Genomic DNA, 19148 nt, shown 5'->3' with positions numbered 1-19148 from the left:
TTGCATCGAGACATTCTCGACCAAAGTTTCCTCCCCCTTGATCTTTCGATCATTCGAAGATTTCGAGATCGAAAATCGCAAGGGGTGAATATAATTTAAGAATAAAAAAAAAAAACTATTGAGAATTGTTCCGGATATAATTTCACGAGTGCATACTGGAGAATCTACTCTCATCTCGTAATATCTCTCCACTCCACGTAAAAAAAAAAAAAAAAAAAGAAAAAAAAGAAATACTCTTTGGAATATTTTTAGAGCATCTCTAAAGAGGGCTTTTTCTCCTCGAGAGTTTTTTTAAAAGTGGCCTCGTCGTGCCGTTAACGAGAAAAATTGTTAATCCGTCGTAATCGAAAGGACAGGATTTGGACGAAAATTTGCTCCGACGAATCGTAATAATAATTCGCGATTCGTGGTTTCGTCGAAACTTGGGGGAAACTCGGCAAGGTGGATTCCTTCACGGGGTCACGCGCGTGCCAGAAACGTGCAATTAGAATCGGTTAATCGGTCTAGATCGAAGGGACCCGATACCGTTCACGCGAGAGAACTCGCAACTATACAATTAATCCTCGAACGTGAGCATTATCCTTATCCCATCCTAGCAATAATTCTCGCTGTATTTTGCTCCGAGCTGGTCGGCCCCCGCGCTTATCGTGCCTCCGCTACACGTTCAACTGCTAATAATTTAAAAAAGATTATCTACCCTCCCTCCCTCCCGCAATTGTTCAACTTCCTCGATTCCTTCTCCCAAAAATGCGAAATTTTTATTTTCTCTATGCAAGTTTCTTCGCGATCAGTTAATTATCTCGTTGTATACAGATAATTTCTGTTCGACTTTTTATTCGATACGATTGGCCTGCGAGGGAAGGGTAATAAAAACTTGAGCAAAGTCTGGAATCCTTTTCGGATATCGATTATTAGAGAAAAGCGTGGAGAACCAATTCTCATTATTCGAAATTCCGTTGAGCGCGAAAATCTCGTGGTCTTTCAAAATTCATAATTAATTTTTCTACGCGATTCTTGCCAGAGAGGTGAAGGAAAGGTGTCGGGAACTGGGGACTAATTCGTATTCAAGGATCGGCTTTCGATCGGTTGGCATGCGATCCCCAAACGTCACGTGTCAGATCTCGGGGAATTGCTGAGGTTTCCCTTTGACCGACCTCCAACGGTTATGCGTCACAAAAAATAGAGTCTTTACGTGCACAAGCTGGCCTACTTCTCTACCTCGAAACGGTCGGAGCTTCAAGCATTCGCCGTTGCTCGCAAAAGAGACCCTTCACGTCAGCGGTTCGCATCCTCTGGCAAAAAAAGAAAGAAGAAGAAGAAGAAAGAAGAAACAAGGGGACGATATAACGTCCCTTCGAACGCTTGCGAATTCGAAGGAAATATAATAATTGGTATTTTCGTATCGTTGGATGGGTGTAGAAATTAGATATCGAAAGAAAGAAAAGAAGAAAAAGCACATGGAAATTTTATATCTGCGATTACTTTCCAATATCGATAACGAAAATGAGCATCTCCGAACAAACACGGAACACGAGAAAGGTTATTACACGGGGGTTATCCATCGTTGAATCAACGATCCCATCCATCACGTGACGCGCTCTTATCACGGGCACGCAATATATCAAACACAATTTTGCCCCGCCCGATCCCCTCCCCTCCCCAAATAAGATTTAAAATTTCCCGTTCGCTGGTAACCACTGACCCTGCCGTGTGACCCGTATTTTTTTAACGACGCTTGTGAACGAGCCCCTGGTATCGCGATAAGCGGTGGCTGCTTGAATACACCTTGATCCCGGCTAGAAAAGCTCGCTGAAAATGAATCAATCCTTTTTTTCTTTTCGCCACCACCACCACCACCGCGCGACACCTATACACTACTTGACGAGAAGTTGAAAAAGAGATCGACCAATCCTGCAAGATAGGCGGAAGAAAGAGAAACGTGTTTCTCCTCGCCTGAAAGAAACCTTACCTCGCCTATAATATCGGATACAGAGGAACCGAGGGGTCCGAAGGGTCGATGCAGCGAGAGGAGACAATTTTCTCCCAAGTGTGGAAGAATTAAGTTGGACTTAACTTTGGGCTTTTAAGCTGCTTAACTCGAGACTCTTCATTGATAGGATTTTTCATACGAAACGTTCGATTTTCGCCTGCTTTCCTATAAAAGAAACGGTAATTAGCGCACGGTTGATCGGAATAATCTTGGGGGAGATGGATCGAAGGGACATGCAGTCGTTACTTACGTTGCTGCTAATCGACTCGTTCGAACTCTTTCGTCCTCCCCTCTCCTTCCACACTTATAAGCGTTCCCTCCGTTGTATTTTCGTAATTTAAACTTGGAACGTGGATGGATTTGCAAAGGTTTCCTCCTTGGTAATAAATGTGGCTCGAATAGATGCGAAGAATATTCCATTCTCCAACATTCTTTCTACGAGTTCTTTTTACAAAATACACTCGTATATCTCTGTGTCGCGAATACGAACTTTGTATATTTTATTACTTTGCTCTTCTCTATAGTTTTTTTTCTTTTTTTTTCTTCTCGAAATTTGAAATAATCTGAAGCTTCCTTCTTATTATTTTTCGCGATCTTTGCGGCGTCATCAACTTTTTCCTTCTTTTTTTCTTTATATCTTGAGAAATGAAAAAATCCTATGGATAGAAACGAAACGACGCAGAATCATCACATCAAATGTTTCGTTCGAAGGAAGGATCGGTAGAAGAAAGTAATAATTGTCAAACGTTGGCCGCTTCCTCTCTTCGCAATATTAGTCGAACGAGATGCTTGACCCACTGGTACCGCGTCTCGAGTTTTATCAAGCTCGTGTAACGTGTCGACATCTCTCTTTCGCGATAAGCGTTCTCAAACGCGTTCTCGTGTTTTCACTTTGCGCCCGTAAACCACGTATCGCGTGCGACTCGTTCCTTACACCACCTTATCTGCCCAGGGAATCCGGCAGAGAACAAGGCGAAAAACGACACGAAAAACGGCGGGGGGTAAACGCTGACCAACCAACGGGGGCGATATTTAAAAAATGGCTCGATGCATCGGCCAGCCCCCTTTTTCTTACGTATCTAGGTTATTGCTCAACCTAGTTTCCCCTAGTTTCTTGCCAAAGTAATTTCTCTCTCTCCCTTCGAAACAAAGAGTTCCATATTTCAAAGAAGATATCGTCGCCTTTCCATCCTTTCCATCGCGAAACTCAAGATGTTGTTCCTTAACGACGAAAAAATAATCGAAATTCTGAATCGAAAGCGTACACCAAACGAACGACCCAAAAAATTAAATTGATCGAAATATTTCTATCGATCGAGTGAAAACTATCAAGCAAATATTCGCGCGATCTTAAAGGACCCAAGGAAAAAAGGATTAACGGAGCAAGATTTCTGAATCTTCCACTCGACTGACTTTACTCGATCCCCGAGGACACGCCTCGCTCGAATCCTCGAGGTGATCTCGATCGGATCGGGTTAATTAGGTGGGAACGATGGAAACGTGTCGAACGAGATCGGGTGAAAAGCGAGCGGGCGGCCTCGGCAATTTCGCGGAAACTCGAGACAGAAGTTGGCTAGAGTTGGGGAGTCGACTTGTTGGGAAGATGGAGAAACAGGAATTACCACTCCATTGTGCGGTGTCAAAGCAACCCGATCCCCGCAAGGAGAGATCATCCTCGCCCCTCCTCTCCTCTTCCAGCAGCCGAGTTATCGCCCGCTCCACGGAATCGGTGGGAGAAGAAAAGGGGTTACAATCAATAGGACTAATTCTAGGACGGGCCCTGAATACGTAGCAGACGTAACTTTGCCACGCTTCTCGTTTTGTATCGAGTTTCCAGGGGGTAATTACGAGAGGCGCCCACGGGGGGGGAGAGAGGATGATTTTCGTCACATTCGAGAAGGGGATAGGACGCGTAATTGGAGCTGGGGGAGGAGGGGATGCATCTCGAGACGGTGATAAACTTTCGAGATGACGGGGCAGAGTTTGCATCCCCCTCCCACAACATCGAAATAGGAGAGGCGAGCCTTCTCGTCTCTTCTTTGTTCTTAACGAAAATGGAAATGACTCGAGGAGGGAAAATTTTAAAGGGGAAAAGTCGCGAAACGGGGCGCCGGTGACATTCGCAATCCCTTGAAAGGATCCGACGATGGAAAGGCGAGAAGCAGATGCGTGACAAAAGAAAATTTTAATATCATATATATATATAGGTCGATTGAAATGATTTCGGTCGAGATAATGCGAAGATACAAGTGGAAGAAAGGATATATATTTAATAAAGGAAATGAGAATCTACTATTACATTGAGCGACCGAATATTCGAGAATGATCGTCCAGTAACATCCGATTAAATATATGAATCGCACGTTCGAATAATTTCTGAAAATTTCCTTCCAATTAAATATCTTTCCGTCGAATCGATCATTTTTTTTAAATCGTTTCGAACGAATCCGACTGCAATACCCTCGACAAATCTCTCGCTTCTCCACGCTTCGAAAGGGAAAATATACGATCGAATTCCGAGTCGGCGGAAATTTATTCAAACTTAGGGTGTGTTCGCGGGACACGGGACATAGTCTCGAGTCAAAATTATTTCTTCCCGGGTCCCGGGCAAACTCCATCTTGCCCATAAATAAGGATATCTCCTCCTCCTCCTCCTCCTCCTCTCCGTGGAAATATTTCAATCCGCGAGGTCTCGCGGAACGGAAAGCGATCGGTTCCTCGGCCGGGCATCCCCGAAGCGAGAAAAGAGGGAAGAGGAGGACAAGTTGGATGCGTGTTGCGCGCTTTCTCCATGTTCGCGCCAACTTCGTCCCTGGATCGACGATAAAACCAAACCCGTGGAAACTTTGCTCGGTTTCTCCGGAATTTGCCAAGTCGTTCTCGTTCCCTCGCCCCTGCGAATCGATCATTCCTCGCGATACATCTTTCGTGCGAAAATCTCCACTAATCGTATTCCACTTTTTCATCCATCAACGTGCATGCACGTGTGTTACATTTCGCCCAAGATAGAAAATCTTAAACGATGGTAACTCTCCGAATTTTTTAAAAATTTCAAAAGTTCAAAGAAATTCGATCGGTCAGATTTACGAAATTTATCGTATCCGGTTGAAAAATTCTTCTATGAGCGAATGTTAAAAGTAACGGGACGAAAATTAAAAATCGAAATTGGAGCGAGAAATCGTTTCGAGCTCGACTCAAAACGGAACGGAGAGCGAAGAAGGCAAATTTTCGAAGCCAAGGAAATCTGTGATCGAATCGATTTGGAAACGTTCCGTGTCTATTTATACGTCTCCGTGGACGTCAGTTAATGCGAATATCCTGATCACGTAACGAGCAAACAGAAACGTGAATTCCATTAACGAACCATCTGTTCTCCACGGAGATAGAGTCGAAGTTCGGCCGACATCGATCGATTCGAGAGCAAATTCTAGAGATGCGGTTAATTATGTCAAAGTGGCTTAATCAAGACTACTTGACTCGCGCTTATGCCAGCCGTACCCTCGCCGGCCCGATGTAACCGTGTCACGTGAATGTCAGACCAGTTCTCTCTGCCCGGTTATCGATTACTGATTACGATCCGGTCATTTAAGACAATGGGCTCGCCATAACTCTCCACCGATCATCCTCCCTCCCCCCATCGATCCACTCCTGTCAAAGGGGAACCGATCTTATCCAATTCGTGCGAGGAAATTCCCAAATTTCCTGTGCAACGTTTCTATTTAATTACAGGGGTATAATAACGGAGCACTATGATTCACACAAACGTACGTTCGAAACGTTTGATTTCGAGCATCGTCACGTATGATCTTTACGCTTCGCATCTTCTTCCACCGATCATTCGCGTCGACAATTCGAATTAAACGGAACGTTCCCAGAGTTATTGGCTCTCTGACGCGATACTAGCGCCGCTCGACCGTTAACTCCTAGCTAGTTATTATTCCCCGTTGGTGGACTGTCCAAAAGTATCCTCGAGAGAACACCTTCTTGAGAAAAAGTTTCGAAACAACGTATTTACGCTCGACAAAAGTATTTACGTTGGACAGAGTACGTGATGGAATGTTATTTAACAATTTAGTTATTCGAAATTCATATTGGAGAGAGGATTGGAATGGGAGGATCGAGATTAAGAGAGCTCGATAAGATCGATAAGGTCGAATCCTCCCTTTCCCAGAGAAGAATAACTCGGAATAACTTGCTTCGTTATAATCGGACGATGTTTTATGCATGGAAAAAAAGAAAAACCGATCTAGACACGATTCGTTCCCCACTTTTGATCCAAAGCTTTCGAGAGAGAAAAACGACGAGGAAGGGAAGACGGAGGGATGAGAGCGCGATTCGGCGGGAAAACGAAATTTCGAAAAGTCGGATTTCGTTCGCCGTTGAATCCGATTTCGATGCAAATCTTCCACTTCCAGCCGTAGTCTTCGACGAAATCCTTCCCGAGGATTATACCGCACGCTCGCCACCAACGATAATGCGGTGCCCTCCTCTCTCATCTGATCGAAAACCGATCGCCATAGAGGAAAACATAACGTGTATTCCAATCGTGTTCCCCCCTCTCTCTCTCTCTCCAAAGAAGGAAAGAAGAGAAAGAGGAGAAAGAGGAAAATTAACGAGCTCGCATTAGTACAAATCGATGCGAAACGATTCGAGTAGCGAGTTTGTTTCGCCGATTCGATATACGATATTCCTCCGTATTTCCTCTCCTCTCCTCCCTCTATAAATTTCCAATTCTTTCCGAACGGTTCAACGCCGGTTTTAAAATTGAAAGCAAGTATGAGACGGGGTGGGGAATTTATCGACGAAATAAAAGAGTGGTGGTTTACGAGGGGGTGATCGGTGTCCGTGGATATCGCGTCCGGGCACGAGAACGGCTCGTTAGGAACATCTGCACGGCTTCATGACGGGAACATCAGCTTTTTTACCGGAACTAGTCGCCTCGTCGTCGGCTTAATTGAATCTACGTTTAATGAAAGTTTACACACGCGCGGGCGAGAAAGTTGCGAGCAACGATCGGTGGCGGGCTCGAATTAAAATTGTTAAAAAAACGGGGGAGGGGGAGAACGTGTATGAACGGGGATGAAGGGCTGAAAAAATCCAGCGGAATTATTTCTATTCTTCTGGGAAAAAGGAAAAGTTGCTCCTCTTTCTACGAGAGATAAATGCGAAGCGGAGGCTCGTTGTTTCGACGCGTGTTCCGTCCAAACGCGACGCGCGCGAAAAACGAGGCGTGCATAAATCTGGTTTGACGGGGAGCTCGTTTCGATTTCGAAACGAGTGTATGTGTGTACACGCGCGCGCGTGGACATCGTTATCGAATCCATTGATCGGATCTGCATTTTAACTGGATTTTACAAGACTTAACCTCGTCGCCCCGATACAGCTTGACCAACCAGCGTGAAAAGAGACGTTCGTTCGTTCGAGAGGCGAGCTCCATCGCTATGTAATCTACGTGTCCCACCGCCCGTTTCCAATAATATGGCGTTTCCAATCATCGGTGTCGCACCTGACGACCAAACAAGGTTCACGTTGATTTCAAAGGCAAGACCCGCAATCCGCCTGCCTCGCTTCTCCACCCGCCATTCCCCTATCCGTTTCGGATGGATTAAGGGTTAGCAGGGAGAAGCGGAGCTTCTGGGCCGAGGAAACGAGGGGATTATTCGCCGGCAAGTGAATTTTCCAGGCCAAAGAGAAGGGAAGGGACTCGGAGGCGAGAATCGGTGCGAAACTACGATCGCAAATTTGATTCTAGCCCCGTAGATCCGCCTTCTTTCCCGATCCCGACCCGATAAATTGTCATCGAGCGGGGAAACAAGTTCGTATTCCTCCGCCCGGGACGCGGAAGCGCGAGAAGAGAAAATTCAATCAATCCCGGCTGCGTTAATTGAACGCGATAGAATACGTCCTCGAGTGAAGGACCGCGCCGGTACCGACTGCGCGATTCTTATTTATTCATGGGAAAAAAAGGGACTCGCGTTCGTTCAATTTCCAATAAGAGGCACGTCACTTCCAATACAACCGTGGAATAGAGAGAGAGAGAGGTCGATTCGATTTTCTCTGGATTCCGTATATACGGTGCCAGTGGCTGTTTCTTACTTCTTTACCACGACGACGGGGTTCGGATCTTTACGCCGTTTAAAAGGGCAAATTTTCGCTATTCTTTTTCAAGAAAACAAAAGCAACGGTTCCCTTCTTACTCTTTAACGAAATTCCTTTCGAAGCGGTTCGATTTCTTCTCCGACGAGATCACGAGTTTTCGATGAAAAAGAAAATGAAAAAAAGTAATGCACAACTTACTTACCAGTTAGAAATGGGAGGATTATTTGCAACAAAACGCGGGGCCGGGGGATGTGGGTTAATGCTGGAGAGAATACTCGCGTATATCCATTAAAGCAGTGATACCTGTTCGCAACTTATGTAATGTAATTTAGCACGTGCCGGTTCCGCCCGAAACTACCCGATATTCCTATCCTCATTAGCATCCACCTCTCGTGTATTTACTAAAATGATTGGTAGCGGGCGAAATTGGCTGCTCCTCCAGCAAATCCAAACCTCCCTTCGCCCACCACCACCATCGCCTTTCTCACACTTGCGAGAAATTTCGTGACCGAGCACGATGAATTGTTCCGCAACCTAGTAATTTACTCTCTTAACTCGCCTCGAGACCAGTTCTCTTCTTTCTCCTCTCTCTTCTTCTTCTTTTTCTTCCTGCTTCTCTTCCTCTTCTCGTCCAACCGGATAATTTTCCGCACGTACGTTCCGCATCTTGACCCACTTTCCAATTTCTTCACACCATCTCGTCGCGATGATGTACGGTGTCGATTTGATAACAAAGCTCGAATATCCCGTGATAATTTCGGCCAATGAGAGAGAACTTTTTTCACTTCTCCGTGATAAAATCTTCGTGATGAAATGGTTCCATTCTGAGATGGTTTCATTCGAGTTTTCATCCAGTGGGTGATAGAATTTTTATTTGGCATTAAAGAAGAAGAAGAAGAATCAGTTGTAATAGGGAAAAAATGGTGGACACGTTTACACCGTAGTAGAGAGAAAAGAAGAATTGGATATTTGGAAAAAAAGTTTCTTTCCTCGATAAAGTTCCGCGATTGATCAACGCGTCGAACGATTAAAAGAAATTAGATATTTTTCAATCTTGGAGTCGCATTCGAGGGATTCGATTCGAATTCAATCTCATTTTGCTCCGTCTGTCGACACGATATTATAATACCGTAACACTGTTTGATTAGCGGAGGGAGCCTCGAAATTGATTGCGCTTCAACCGGTTGAAATTATCGCAAATACACAATATTTAAAAGATAAACACGTGGAATCGAGTGAACAAGATTTATTAATTACACATTAATTGGACGAATGGAATTCCCATCCGGCAAAATATATTTTTCTTCTTTGGAACCGGATGCTTCCACCCGTATCGTTACGCGTAGTAATTAAAATCACCCTTCGACAAATAAAACCGCCGCGTAATCCGTCATTTCATCGATTTCGGGATACCTGACCTATCCCCTTTTCCTTTCTTTCCTTTCCTCTCTCTCTCTCTCTCTCTTCTCGTGCGTTCTACGCGTAACGTGCACCAAATATCTTACACCCGACATTTTCACCGATTCTACGATGTCCTTACCCCTCGAGGGGGAGAGGGGAGGAGGAGAGAAGAAGGAGGAACGATGAAATTCTCAGACGATTGCCGGAGAATTTCATTTTATCAGACAAAAGTGTTGAAACCCGCATACCTGGACCCCTCTTCTTCCATTTCTCCCGTCTCGTTGGACGGCAAGAATTCGCCCGTTAACCGTGAGAGCGAGAGAAAGAAAAATCGAAAAATCTTTCTTTTTATTTTTTTTTTTTTTTCTTGCCAAAGTCAGAAAATTCTCTCGGCGGAGCTATTTAATAGAAGGGGAAGAGGCGGTTCGACTTTCGATCGAGCGACGCTTCGATCTCTTTGTCTCGGATTAACGAGTGAACACGGTGATCCCCGAAGGAATTGCGTTTACTCTTATTAATTAACGAATTTAAGTTCCATGTTTTTAATCGTGAAAAAAAAAATTGTCACGAGGCGGGATGAAAATTTCCTTGATTCAGAGAGAGAGAAAGAGAGAGAGAGAATCAGGGAAGCATTGTTCCTTCCTTGGATTCCTTCTTTAAAAGAAAATGTTTTTTCGGTATTTGGATGGAAACGATGTACCGAATCCCAACTTTTTCGGCGGAGGGAAAAAGTTGCTCCGGTGGCGAGTGGATTTCTCGCACTTGGCGAGCTTCGCCATTTTCCATCACGGGCCGCGAAAAAAGTGCCGTTTCGTTTGAAAACGAAACCGTTCAACCGTTTCCATCGTTTTTCCAAATATTGCGAAATTCGAAAAAAAGGAACAAGCCAACGATTTATCCTTCCATTTCTTCCTTTTTCAAGATCGCCCTTCGTCCCCCCTCCTATCCACGTATATCGCAGAGTTAAAGGTATACATTTCTCTTGGTCGAGAACAGGCGAGAAGAAGAATCCATTGCTGTCAAACTGGATAATTTTTCACCGATTCTTCGGAAAATTCATTTATTTCCCCGCGAAACCGGATCAAAACCGAATAAACGCTCTCCGTCTATCCCTCGCCGATCCCTCACCGACATCCTCGAACAACACCTCCATCCTCGCCGACTCGGCTCGCCTCGACAATTTTCAATACCCCGACGATGATTTAAAAGCGGGCGCGATGGAGTCATCCACCGCCTGGTCGATATTCCGAGCGAGTCAACTACGAATCCCCTTCTCCTTCTCCCTCCCTTGTTCGCATGTAGGCCAAGAGTCAGCTAGCTTTTTGTTCCGCGCCACGCGGATCATTACGCGAAACGATGCTAAATCCGGCTTTCGAGGGAAAAAAAGAAAGAAAAATAATAATTTCTTCTTTCTTTCCCTTTTCCACGGTCCATCCTTAATGATTACGGGCAGCTCTTTAAAAAAAAGAGAGAGAGAGAGAAACTCCATCCCTCCCGGCATGCACGCGGCATGGTTATAATTAAAGTATACATTCCCCGGGCTCGCTCGTCTCGCTTCGTCGCCCCTCCAATTAACGTTTGTTTATTTATCGCCGAATTATCACGAGGCGTGTTCGCAACGCAGGACCGTGACGCGTAATCTTGGCCGCCATCATCATCATCGCCACCGCCGCCGGTGAAAATCGTTCCAGCATTTTTACGCCGAAGAGTGAGAGATTTAAGCTCTCGTTTTCAACTTCAAAACACACAAAAAGGATATAAAAATTTTTTCTGGGCATTTCATTTTGGAAAAATTGATCTTGGTCCTTGGTTGGCGAGTTTTATTCCGTTAAGAATTATATTCTTGCGTTTTCTTCCAGTTACGTCTTGTTTCGAGGCGATTCGTTTGCACGATTGTGCATTTGTTAAATAATTTTTTAATTTAACGCCATCTTCTTCACAGAGACGAAGTTGAGAACGATGAAACGATGAAATCTTCCAACGATCTATCAGTTCGTTCAAATTTTTATTTCCTCGACGAAATAATCGATTCTCCTTTGACAGATTTTAAACTGCGAAAATGGATGGATGGACGAGTTGATAAATCGAACGACGATCGAATCCAAATTCGCGAATATGATCGGTGGTTTCCTTTGAAAAGAAAAATGACCTAATTCTTCCTCTCCTTTTCTCTTTTTTTCGGCGAAAAGTCACGGACCAACAACCCGTGGAATATATAAAACAAAAGGGAGGACGAGAGAATTTCGAGAAGGAGAATGCGAGGGGGAGGGTAGGGAAATGGAAAAATCGCGATTTTTCTCGAGCGGAGCCGTCATTGTTTTTCGTCCGCGATCCAAACGACAACGACAATATGGAAAAGTCGGGACAAATTCACCGGTGTTCCCCGCTGGTAACGGGTGAAAGGGGGCGGGAGAAAGGGTGCAAGTATAAAGGGTGCAACGCAAAGGAAACAACGGCGGCCTCGATAGTCATCGGTAATCATCCACGTGCCGCGGTGAAATGGGAACCAACGAAAAGCAATCCCCAACCGCATAACCCTTCCCTCCCTCCCTCCCTTTCTTTCCGTCGTTCGCGTAGAAACTCGCTAGCTAATCTCTCCAATTTAATTTTTTCTTCCCCCCTCCTTCTTTTTATTTTTGCTTTTCCCCGATAAATAGCGAGAATGAATGATCGACGAGAATTTACGCGAAGGGGGTGAAACTTAATCCTGTTGTTAATGTTGTTAAACGGGCCGGAAGAGGGACAGTTGCAGAATTAATTACGTTGATGATAATTAAGAAATTATCGAGAACAGAGAGAAGAAAATGAACGAGTGCTCGTTAAAAGAGAGAGAGAGAGAGAGAGAGAAAGTTGGGAAAGATCGATGAGACGAGACAAAGTAAAAGTATGGATCGTTGTGCGCGTTTAGTTGACGGTGATCTCGGCGCCATGGCGCGAAACGACAGCGGATCCGGTGAAAATGTCGGCGCAAATGACAATGTTCCTCCTTCGTCGCTCCATTTGCACCGGGGACAATTGTCCTCGTTCGCCATTATGGCCGTTCTTGTTGTACGATTGCACCCGGGAGATGATGTTCCGCGTAGATGAGCGGCGCCGTTCGTAAATCGAGCCAACAAAATGACGCCGTGAAAAACTTTTTCTCTTCTCTCTTCCTCTTCTTCTTCTTCTTCTTCTTCCTCCTCCTCCTCTCCCCCCTTTTATTTCCATCCTATGACCATTTGGGGGAATCATTTGCGCGGTGGAAAGAATAACGTTGGCGAAAGAATAAACCCGGATAATCGTAGCAGAAGAAATATTATACGGAAGTAATGACCGGGAAGAAGAAGAAAAAGAAGAAGAAGAAAAGCGGAGGGATACTCTCGAGTCAAAGGAAATGGAATTTTTCGGTAAATTCTTTGGTCGAAATTAGAAAGAATCCGAGTTTCGCTGGATTGGAGGGGGATAGACGTTCGATTTACGCATCCCAATTTTTTTCTCTTTTCAAACCATCGTTTGATCCGGGATGGGTTTGACAGGGTGAACTAGGCCAGGCCGAATTCGAGGTGGAAGAATGGAGGATGGGATCAGTGTCAAGTGAAATAAGTAAATTTAATTAAAGCCCGGCATGATGGATGAACGAACGAACGAACGAACGTACGGTCGAGTGGACAAAGAGATAAGTGGATTTTATTTTCATCCTCGTGGAACGAATTTTTCGAGAGGTCGCCGTTCGTCCATCCTTCGCCCCCATTCTTCGACAAGGGGAGGAGGTCTTCCAAGAAGGGGAGATAAGACGAGGTGGACGAAGGAAAAGAGAAGAACCGTGCGATAATGCAAACTCATCCGTGGCACGGTGTACAAACGATAAGATAAAGACACTTAACGTGCACTGGCCAAGCGGAGAGGAACGATTAAGTGGCGTAGCGTTAAAAACCAACTAGCGTAATTAATTAATCGGACAAAGTACTTGGCGCAACATGTACATGCATACATATATATATAAAAGAAAAAAGGAACGAAACGAGTTTTCCAACGATTAACCGGATAATACGCGAGTTGTAACGGCCTCTAATTATTACGCGTCTACTCTTCGCCTCTTCGCAAAGGAAGAAGCGGTCCGGACAGATTTCTTTTCGATGAATAATTTGCGAGATAAGTTGATCCAACTTATGCGCGTGATAAATGGAATTAGGACGATTGTACAAAAATTTTTCGCGAGAAGAGAGAAGGACGAAAACAGACGGAAATTAAAAAATAGTATAAATTCTTCGAATTTCCTTCAAATTTACGACAAGTTGGCGATTCGATCCGATTCGATTAACCTTATAATTTATTAGGATAAAAAAATTTTCTCCGATGTTGTTCGACGTACGAAGCGGATAAATTAAAACGAATTATTCGATTCTTCCGATCATTCACAGGTGGGAGGGAGAAATGGGGAGGGAAGGAAGGAAGGAAGAAAGGAAGAAGGGTATGGTGTCGGGCGAAAGTCAGGTGGAGGGATAAAAACAGAAATGGGGAGGGGAGGGCGCGGAGAATGAACGTCGACTCTGGCTCGGACTTCAAAGTACCTTTCCACCGTGGCGGAAAACCAGTGCTGCGGGAAACACTGCAAATAGAAGGGACGAGATAGCACGTAAAGAAAAGGGAAAATGGTAGACGGCGCCGGGACAGAAGTAGTATTAATTTCCTCGAGCCCGGAGGTCCTGGCACATCATTCTCCGCCAGACACCACCAGGAAAGACGAATCCCTTTCGTTTCTCTTCAACTCTCTCTCTCTCTTTCTCCTCACCGATATTGCCAACATTATACACACGCTGGAATATTCTTTTCTAGGATTCCGATTCTACTTATTTCTTTCTTTCTTTCTTTCTTTTTTCCTACCTATCCTATCGACGAGATTTCGAGAATCTCTCTCTCTCTCTCTCCCTAATTCCAGCAATTTGAGGTATTCTATGTCTCTCTCCTTCTCTCGTGACAAAGGGAAAAAAAACAAAGCGGAATCGACCGATCTCGTTCGTGAAAATCCTGTCGCTCGAATCCCATTCTCGATAGAGACCTGTCACGTCTCGTGCGTGGAGGTTTGATGTTAAGCATGACGGGCATGTGAGCGAATAATAACATCAGCTTGACGTGGTGCAGACTGCCTTCGCTTTAAATCTCCCTTTAAATCATTTCAAATTTTTCGAACTCTTTTTCTCTTTTCTTTTCTTTCCTCTTTCCTTTTTAATTTCGTTCCTCCGCCATTCATTTCGGAAATATCCGTATGGAAGGAAAACTTTATAACCATCGTTCCAAAATTTTAAATCCACGTAATAATCGAATCTCCTCGCTGCAAACGTTATAAAATAAATGGACGTATCTTCTTGATTTTTCATAATCATATGGATGGCAAGCAAGTTGTTGCGAAAAATTCACATCGTGATCGCCATTTTTTTACAATCGCGTAAATAATACGACGAGATATATTTGCGAAAGAAAAGAGCGTTACGCGTGACAAATTTCCCTTTGTTTTCCGTTAATATTTCCTCCCGTCGGACGAGGATGAACGAGGGAAAAGTTAAGAGGCGGCCGGCTAACAGATTCGCAAACAACTTTCATATTTTTAGCTCTATATATAGAGAGAGAGAGGGAGAGAGAGGGGAGAAGAGGAAGAGGGCAACGAGGGGGTATCGCGTTCCGTCGAAAAACGAATGGCCGGATGTGTTTCCGTTGTAAACACGATTTTTCCTCGGAGAACGCTCCCCACCCTCGGATCCACTCTCGTTAGGAGCGGTTGAACGAGTAATAGGCAAGCAACTCTCTGCGAATCCGCTTAATCTTTCGGTAAACTAATAAAACTTCGTTAAGGCCGTCCGACCTCCCGCCGTTTCTACCACCCTCCCCCCCTCTGCTTCGAGTGAAACGGCACCGATTTCTCCCCTTTCTTCTCGTCCTTTCTCGTTCTCTCCATCTTCGTCAATGATCGAATTCGTGAATTCGATCGAACGAGAGAGATTAATTTCAAAATTGGGGAAGAAGAGTTTCCTAGAAAAAGAAAAAAAGTGTTGCAAAAGTTAATCGAAATTTCTTTTATTATAATAAATAGAAACTTGTCTATTTGGATTTTTATATGAAACTCTATAAAATAAGATATCTGTAAAATATATTCATATAATTAAAATATCTTGAATAACCCGTCGAGATCGATATCCGTGAGCTCGTCTTTAACATCGGCCGGCCTCGGACAGAAAGAAAGGTAATCTAAGCTTTTTTAACAAAAGCGAAATTATTTTCGTGGCAAGTTTGACGAGCAACCGGGTCTTCAGCGATAGCTTACAAACTCGGAGGGAATAGCGCGGCAGAGCTGTACAGAGCTGATTTACAATGTTTGCTCCCAAGAGTAAACCGTTAGTTACCCGTCGCCTATTATCCCGATGGTTTGCTTATAATCGAGATGGAAGGAGGGTTAAATTACCGTCGGACGAGGCGGAGCGAAGAATCCCTTCTTTCTTTTTTTTTTTCTTTTTCTTCCTTTTTATATCGCAATCTTAGCTTAATCACGCTAAAACTAATTATCCTGTACCCGAGGCGAAAATGGGGAGGGAGGGGGAAATAGAGGTGGAACCGCGATAAGTAAACGCGTCGTGTTTCTTTTGTTTCGACAGGAGCCGTTGGTGGCGAAGGCGGAGACGAAGATGACAAGGAGAAGGAAGAGGAGGCCGAGAGAGAGAGGCAAGAAGCCATCAGGGAGGCTGAGGAGCGAAGGAAGGAGAAACACCGCAAAATGGAAGAGGAACGAGAGAAGATGCGACAGGAAATCAGGGACAAGGTGAGAGATAAGCTCCTCTTTTTTCTTTTTCTTCTCTTTCCCTTTTTTTCGTTTTTTCCTTTCGCCAGTTTATTTTCGATGAAAGAGCGCGCGTGGAAGGGAAATCAACTTCTCGAGAATTATGCGTCGAGCAGTCGGCCGTTAATCCTATTTCGCCTTACGAATTCGAAATGAGGGGTGGGCTCGATTCGTCCGAGTCGAGAGATGTTGGAGAAGAATCCAACGTGTGTGAATCTTACGATCGCGCGGTATGACGAAAACCACGTTTCGATTCTTTCTTTCTTTCTTTCTTTCTTTTCCTTCGAGTTCCTTTTGCAAATTGCCCTCTCGTTTTCGAGTTTTCGGTTTATCGTGGATTTACTCGTGTTATTTACTCGGGGATCGATTAAATTTATTTACGGGTAAATCTCGTTAATGTTGTTGGATAATTTGTCGGATAACGTATTAATCAGTTCGAAACTGGCCGAAGAAGAGAAGAAGGTTAATTAATTGGCGAGTTTGAAATTCAAATTTTGCGCGATGGTTAGTTCCATTTCCGTGAAAAGTGGAACTAACAGAAACGCGGCGGATGCGCGCCCCTCCTCTTTCGATTGTGAATGATGATTAAACGAGAAAGGAAGCGAAGAAGCCTTGACAGGTTCAAAGAAAGCCGATTCGGAATACCGAATGAACGAACGATTGGGGGAAGCCCTAGGAAGGGTGAAACGCTCCGGAATCAAAAGTATCGCGTGCTTATTTGCAAATGTGCGTCTGGCATTCGAGCTTCGAGCTACGCGTGTAGGTGCCTTCCGATTTCACGCTCGAAAAATTTCAAAGATTTGATGCCCGCCGCCGTCTAAAAAAAAAGACACGTTAAAGATATTTCTCCTCCGTATCGTTTCCAATATCACGAGATATTCCATCGGGCTGAGACCGATCGGATAATTGGACAATTTATCGATCTTTAAAAAAATTAGAGAGCGAGACATATAAGATAAAGCGCTCCGTTTGCGTGAACCGATATCGTTAGAAATCGATTTATCGTTCGAGATTCTTATTACACGAGAAGAAACGAGTAGCGAAAGGAAGAGTTAACTTAATTCGAATATATCGTCCGACGAATTTCGTTACTTCTCGTCTCAAAGAGGAGCGAAAGAAGGGCGAAATAATGTGTAAAAATTTTCCAAAAGGAAAGAGAGAGGAGAACAACATTTTCCTTCGAAAATCTTCCCTTTCCACGACTGAAAATTTTCAATTACGAGTTTCATTCTCGCGCTCGATTCTTCGCACGCGGGATACTCCTCGTTGCATTCTTCCAGGACAAAGGATTCTCTCTCTCTCTCTCGGTTCCGGGGAGGGCGAGATACACGGGGATATCTTTAGGGCGTGTTTTCACGGCTGGCTGGAAATAGGAAACACCTGGCTTCGTTTGTCGATGGATTTCCACGGATTTTGTCTCCGAATCTACCGCAACCTACATTTGTCAGAACGGATATCACTCTTCCTTCGACGAGCTTTAGACTCCAACATCGCTTCTCTCTTCCCCCCTCTTCCTCCCTGATTACCATTAAGAATGTCGTTCACCGGGTTGAAGAGCGCTTATCGACTTCCCTTACCGGCTTGTATAACAGATTTCGCAATATCATAATTCGAGCAGACGTCGACGAGATTAATTTCACCTCCGCTCCACGGGCGAGGATTTAATATATTTTATTACCACCCCCTTTCCACCCCAGGGAGGAGTTATGTCGCCAATCGACGAACCATCAAAGATTATCGCGCGGTAACCCAGTAATTGTCCCAGTCGAGGCAAATCTCACCCTCACCTGCCTGTCTCTCTTTCTCTCCAACGGAGTGAAGGATCAGTCCACGCCTCGTTCGTTGCCTCGGCTTTATTATTGCGATCGATTTCTTTTCTCCCTCTCTCCCTCCTCCAGTTTTAAACGCCTCCGGTACGTTTCTTCCTTTCGCGTTACCGTTACCGTTTCTGAAACGAAAACAAATCGATAAATTCAATCGCAAACAAGAAGATCGAAGCTCCAATTCCAGCCATACGTTTCTCCTCGATTGGGGAAAAACGTCGGATCAAACGGTTGGACAAAGCGGTCGGTAATTCGCCGCGTCAACGCGAAATTGGATCAATTATCTAACGAAGCCGATTTCATAATTCGAGCCGGATCGAGTATGGATCGGGCCCTCGTATTTTGGTCGCAATCACGCTAATTAGTCGTGACCGGTCGATGATACGTAACCGTTTGATCAACGAGAACCATTGTTCACGGCTGTGCCGCGGTTTCGTAATCGTCCTCGATAATGGCACTAACGAATAATCCTCGAACCGTGATTATTTTCATCGCCAGGGCTGTGCAAACTTTCGCGCCGAATTGCCGGCAATTTCGATCGCGAGCAACCGAAATAATGGCGGCAATAATGGCGGCCCGTTGTCGCGAAAAGCTCTGAAACATTTTTCTGAGAAAAGTACATATTTACGTCGATATTTACGAATCACCAATTTTCGACGAACGTTTCGTTGAGTAATTTCCAAGCCAATTTTGGAATATCCTAGATTTGTTTTATTAGAGAGATATATATAATGATTCGAGGAAAATTGGAGCAGTAAACGAACCTTTGCGTTCATTTTTTCAAATTTTCTTTCTTTCTTCCTGACCTTACCAGTTACGCGAAATGTCCCGTTTATCTATCAAAAAAATTCTACGAATCAGGGATCGTCAAAAGCGAGTATTTCCACAGTGGAAATATATTCTCGCTGAACCAATCCAGATTTCCTAAAAAAAAAGGAGGAGGAGGGGTGGATAATACCTTCGAGAAGGATTAATTCATCAATTCGCAAGGGGAGGAGAAAGGATTTCACGATTACCGTGTAAATAA

At 44.4% G+C, this 19148-nt stretch overlaps 1 protein-coding gene and 1 long non-coding RNA gene across 9 annotated transcripts in view; one reads left to right on the top strand and one right to left on the bottom strand.

Annotated features, from left to right (window-relative positions):
• LOC108002292 (uncharacterized) overlaps positions 1–19148 on the bottom strand; it is a 137747-nt gene that overhangs the window by 83240 nt on the left and 35359 nt on the right. Inside the window, exon 2 of the long non-coding RNA XR_003698721.2 lies at positions 18086–18246. This is a non-coding gene — a long non-coding RNA (uncharacterized LOC108002292). The remainder of the gene's footprint in view (positions 1–18085; positions 18247–19148) is intronic.
• LOC108002290 (complexin) overlaps positions 1–19148 on the top strand; it is a 215973-nt gene that overhangs the window by 182096 nt on the left and 14729 nt on the right. For all 8 annotated transcript variants that reach the window (XM_062085855.1, XM_017063883.3, XM_062085852.1 and 5 more), the window contains one exon: positions 16117–16280. In XM_062085855.1, coding sequence (XP_061941839.1) covers positions 16117–16280 — 164 coding nt within the window. The remainder of the gene's footprint in view (positions 1–16116; positions 16281–19148) is intronic.

This window comes from Apis cerana, linkage group LG15 (assembly GCF_029169275.1).
Source record: "Apis cerana isolate GH-2021 linkage group LG15, AcerK_1.0, whole genome shotgun sequence".
NCBI classification, from domain to species: domain Eukaryota; kingdom Metazoa; phylum Arthropoda; class Insecta; order Hymenoptera; family Apidae; genus Apis; species Apis cerana.
This window is presented reverse-complemented; position numbering and strand designations above follow the sequence as displayed.